Raw genomic sequence first — 4,439 nt, 5'->3', positions numbered from 1 at the left:
AGTGGTTGTGGATCCAGCACAGCTGGCTTGAAATGACTAGCATGCTTCAGACAGATCCCATAGTTGTGGATCCAGCGCATCAAATCTAGGACGTACACATTTAAGATCCACCACATATAATCCAAAATTAAAGACATTGATCTATAATCACAATAAAAAGCAATGCAAAATCCAAACATATATATTATTACCACCTGTGATTTGAGCTCGCAGTATTGGTATCAATCCCTTGAAATTAAGATAGCACCAAGTTACTTACCTTCCGAATTAAAGAAAATGCATGTCAATTATCACTGTTGATTCAAGGATGACTAGCTAAAACTCAGGTCCCACATGGACTATTGCTGGCCAATCTGAGCTCAACACAGCATTGAGTTCGCAATCAATATATCCAAGTTGCAATTCGCTTCAATCGAGAGGAAAAATAGACGAGAAGTACATATGCTTCAACTGTGTTACTGTGGGCACAATGGACCATTATTGGCTTACAGATAGATTGCTAGCAACATGTATTTGTTTATTATCCGGAGGCAGAACAAGCAACATGCGTGCTCCATAAAACTAGAAGTGGTGGCAGCATGTATCCAAGCCTGACAAAGTCTGCCATAACGCGGTTACTGGGAAACGTCTGCCAAAACGCGTAGCCGCAGAGCTGATAAGAATCCATGTCCAACCCCTCAGAGTGATGGCCTTGGAGCGGTGGGTGGCAATTAAGCAAGCACTGCCAAAAGATAAGTCTCCTGCGTGTCCGGCCAAACCCCCAAAGCAGCGGCCCAAGGTCTCTGCAGCAGCAAGAAGCTGGCAAGGGGGTGAAAACAAAATGGGAAAATTATCTAGCGGCAACAAATCTCCTCATTACTGCTGGAAGAGAGTAGAGATTTGGACGTCCCCTGTTTTGCTGTCCCCCATCCACCTAATCCCTCATGTGCCCAACATCAATACGTCATTCTCTCCATCACGGGTTATGTCTCTTTATCTCTTTCTTACCTTTTTCTTTTTCCTTTTATTAATTTAATTATTCGATGACAATAAATAAAGATTCTTAACTCAATCATTTTTACAAAATAAAAGAAGAATCCTAACAATCAACATCCAACTAGGTATAAGTTTAATATGCCGGTCACTTTCATGTCCAACCCTGAGAAAAGAGAGGAGACACATCCAAAGCAGCATTTGAACTTCCAGAGTTAAACCCCATCAGCAAAATTAAGTTTATGTAAGAGCAGCATTAATTAGATGTAAAAAAAAACTCATATAACGCTGACTTGACAAATCAATATCCAACCATCCTGGACACCGTATCAATTATTTTTAGTTGCAGTAGTCTTCTTGTGCCATGTGGCACCAAAAACTTTTTGTAAATGGCATCCCTTACAATTAACTATTTCTAGATATAGAATGACCAAAAGCATCCGCGCCAAGGTAATGCGAGGAAGCGGAAGTATTGGACGGCATTCATTCAGGGATGGAAATAGGAGGAGCCGTGGTTTCATGCTGCAAGGAATAGACCTCTCACCAAACTGTTGCTATTACTTCGTCACACTCTACCTCCCTCTTCCTCTTATATACCGGACACCCTTCCCTTCGTAGCTCCGCTCCCACTCCTTCTCCCTCACTACCCTACACCCACCATGGGCTACGGCCGGCTCAGCTCGTCCGAGTCCCTCCCCTCTGTTTACGAACCACCACCGAGTCAAACCGGTTCGACTCGCCGCAAGCGCCTGTTCATTCTTCTGGGTCTCCTGACTGTCGTCCTCCTCGTCGCCTCCGGTGTCTCGTTCGGCCTACTGGTCGGCTTCCGAGCCGGCTCGTCCGGTTCGGGCCGGAATCGTAGCCCGACACAGGCCATTTCCCAGACTTGCGGCCTGACCCTGTACCCGGCTCTGTGTATCAGCTCCCTCCTCGACTTTCCCGGCGCTTTCGACGCCCGCGATCGCGACCTCGTCCACATCTCCCTCAACATGACGATGCAGCGCGTCAGCAAGGCGCTCTACGGCGCCTCCGCCATCGCCGGCGTCTCCATGGACGCCCTCGCCCGCGCCGCCTATGAGGACTGCATGGAGCTTCTCGAGGACTCACTCGACCAGCTCTCCGAGTCCCTTGCCGTCGTCTCCCCCTCCGCCTCCGGCCCCGCCGGCGCCTCCAACGAGGACGTGCTCACCTGGCTCAGCGCCGCTCTCACCAACCAGGATACCTGCACCGAGGGCCTCACCGACGTCGCCGACGGCTACGTCAGGGCCCAGATGCAGAGCAAACTTAAGGACCTCGCCGAGCTTGTCAGCAACTGCCTCGCCATCTTCTCCGCCGTCAGCCGGAACAAGGACTTCTCCGGCATCCCCATCAAGAACAAGAAGCGGCGCCTCCTTTCCTCCGGCGACGGAGATTTCCCGGAGTGGCTGGGGAGGAGAGACCGGAAGCTGCTTCAGGTTCCCGTGGCCCAGATCCAGGCCGACATGGTGGTGTCCAAGGACGGCAACGGGACTTACAAGTCCATCGCCGACGCCGTCAAAGCCGCCCCAGAGCGCAGCACCCGCCGCATTATCATCTACGTCAAGGCCGGCCGCTACGACGAGAACATCAAGGTCAGCCGGAAGAAAACGAATCTAATGTTCATCGGCGACGGCAAGGGCAAGACAATCGTCGCCGCATCCCGCAGCGTCGCCGAAAACTACACCACCTTCCACACCGCCACCTTCGGTACATCACCAATTCTTTCTCAATCTAAGCTACAATCACCAGTTCGCGATGACCAAATCCTAATCGATGGTTTTATTTGTTGAAATGGACAGCGTCGACGGGGAATGGGTTCATAATGAGGGACATGACCATAGAGAACTGGGCCGGGCCGGCGAAGCACCAGGCGGTGGCGCTCCGGGTGGGGGCGGACCACGCCGTCGTGTACCGGTGCAACATAATCGGCTACCAGGACACGCTATACGTGCACTCCCAGCGGCAGTTCTTCCGGGAGTGCGACGTCTACGGCACCGTCGACTTCATCTTCGGCAACGCCGCGGTGGTGCTGCAGAACTGCAGCTTGTGGGCTCGAAAACCGATGCCTATGCAGAAGAACACCATCACGGCGCAGAACAGGAAGGATCCCAACCAGAACACCGGCATCTCTATCCATGCTTGCCGAGTTGCCGCCACGCCGGACCTGGTGCCGGTGAGGTGGAACTATTCGACTTATCTGGGCCGGCCGTGGAAGCTCTACTCCAGGACAGTGTATATGCTATCCTACATGGGAGATCATATCAACCCGGCGGGCTGGTTGGAGTGGAATGCTACTTTTGCGCTGGATACGCTATACTACGGTGAGTACATGAATTACGGGCCGGGGGCGGCCCTGGGAAAGAGAGTGAATTGGACGGGATATAGGGTGATAACGTTGCCGGAGGAGGCCAGTAAGTTCACCGTGGCGCAGTTTATCTACGGATCTTCTTGGCTACCCTCCACTGGGGTGGCCTTCTTGGCTGGCTTGTCCCTGTGATCATCCTATCCGTTTTTCTTTCATATATGATCTATAAGTGTATGATGATGGTATAGGTGTAGGCTTTTGTATTTCTTTTTTGTGATTTTTTGGGGAAAGGGAATAATTAGAAGTTCTTTAAAGTGCTAATTGTATATCGACAGTCCTGATGCCCAAGTCTTCCTCCTTGTTCTCCCTAGTGGAACTGGAAGTGTCCAATTTCTGTCTACAATATAGTAAAATTCTTTTTGGTATCATGGTTGGATGGGATCATTGGATACTTTTTTAGCCGTAAGACTGGCTCCTATGTGATCATGGACTATCTAATTGTATGTCCTAATTATCATAAGACTGCGTTTGTTTTCTACCTCACGTGACTGAGGAAGAGATCTCTATGACCTGTGTTCCAATTTTTTATTTTTTTTCCGGTAAGACTGAAATTTTTTATGTTTAGGTTGGGGATAGGGGTAGGCATTAACATCCAGATGAAACCAGGGAGAAGGTGGGAGAATGGATTGGGACACCACGCAAGCTAGCGAGATGTCCATGGGTCAAGTGTTGGACTTACGTACGCTGGATGACAGGATAGACTGACAGGGTTGTGGTTGGGTTTTGAATGAAGCCATGAATGGTCTCGAGGGAATCATCGTTAGCGATACGGCGTGGGCTCACCTATTGGCCCAGCCAGCGATACAAAAGAAGAACGCGGTGGGACTTGGGAGCTCTCGTGACTCGAGCCGAAGGGTCAAATGGTTGAGATAATCTTATACCGGCTGTGGTTATTCTATTAGCTCAAATCTGTAGCATACCGAGCAAGGCTTTTGTCCATAATAACCCACAATTCCCCAGATTTGATGATGATCCGGTGCTGATAGCTATAAGAGGACAGGAATGATGGGTGCTACACGCCTTGCATCGTCCTTAGCTCGAACACATAAAATAATCACATGATTGCTTAGGCAGGAATATTTCT

At 49.9% G+C, this 4,439-nt stretch overlaps 1 protein-coding gene across 1 annotated transcript; it reads left to right on the top strand.

Moving 5' to 3' along the window:
* The first annotated feature begins 704 nt into the window (after positions 1-704).
* Positions 705-3,721, top strand: LOC105048340 (probable pectinesterase/pectinesterase inhibitor 34). The gene is made up of 2 exons (XM_010927631.4): positions 705-2,697; positions 2,790-3,721. Exons 1-2 carry the CDS (start codon positions 1,632-1,634, stop codon positions 3,485-3,487), a joined length of 1,764 nt encoding a protein of 587 aa, XP_010925933.1. The 5' UTR covers positions 705-1,631; the 3' UTR covers positions 3,488-3,721.
* The last annotated feature ends 718 nt before the right edge of the window (positions 3,722-4,439 follow it).

Source organism: Elaeis guineensis, chromosome 7, assembly GCF_000442705.2.
Source record: "Elaeis guineensis isolate ETL-2024a chromosome 7, EG11, whole genome shotgun sequence".
In the NCBI taxonomy this organism is placed as follows: domain Eukaryota; kingdom Viridiplantae; phylum Streptophyta; class Magnoliopsida; order Arecales; family Arecaceae; genus Elaeis; species Elaeis guineensis.
Note: the sequence above shows the minus strand (reverse complement) of the source record. Positions and strands in the feature narration are given on the sequence as shown.

Excerpts from the sequence above, each read along its gene's own strand:
- LOC105048340 (XM_010927631.4), top strand. The coding sequence starts at position 1,632 with ATGGGCTACGGCCGGCTCAGCTCGTCCGAGTCCCTCCCCTCTGTTTAC. Across the intron at positions 2,698-2,789 it reads CTTCCACACCGCCACCTTCG|CGTCGACGGGGAATGGGTTC; the intron begins GTACATCACCAA and ends TGAAATGGACAG.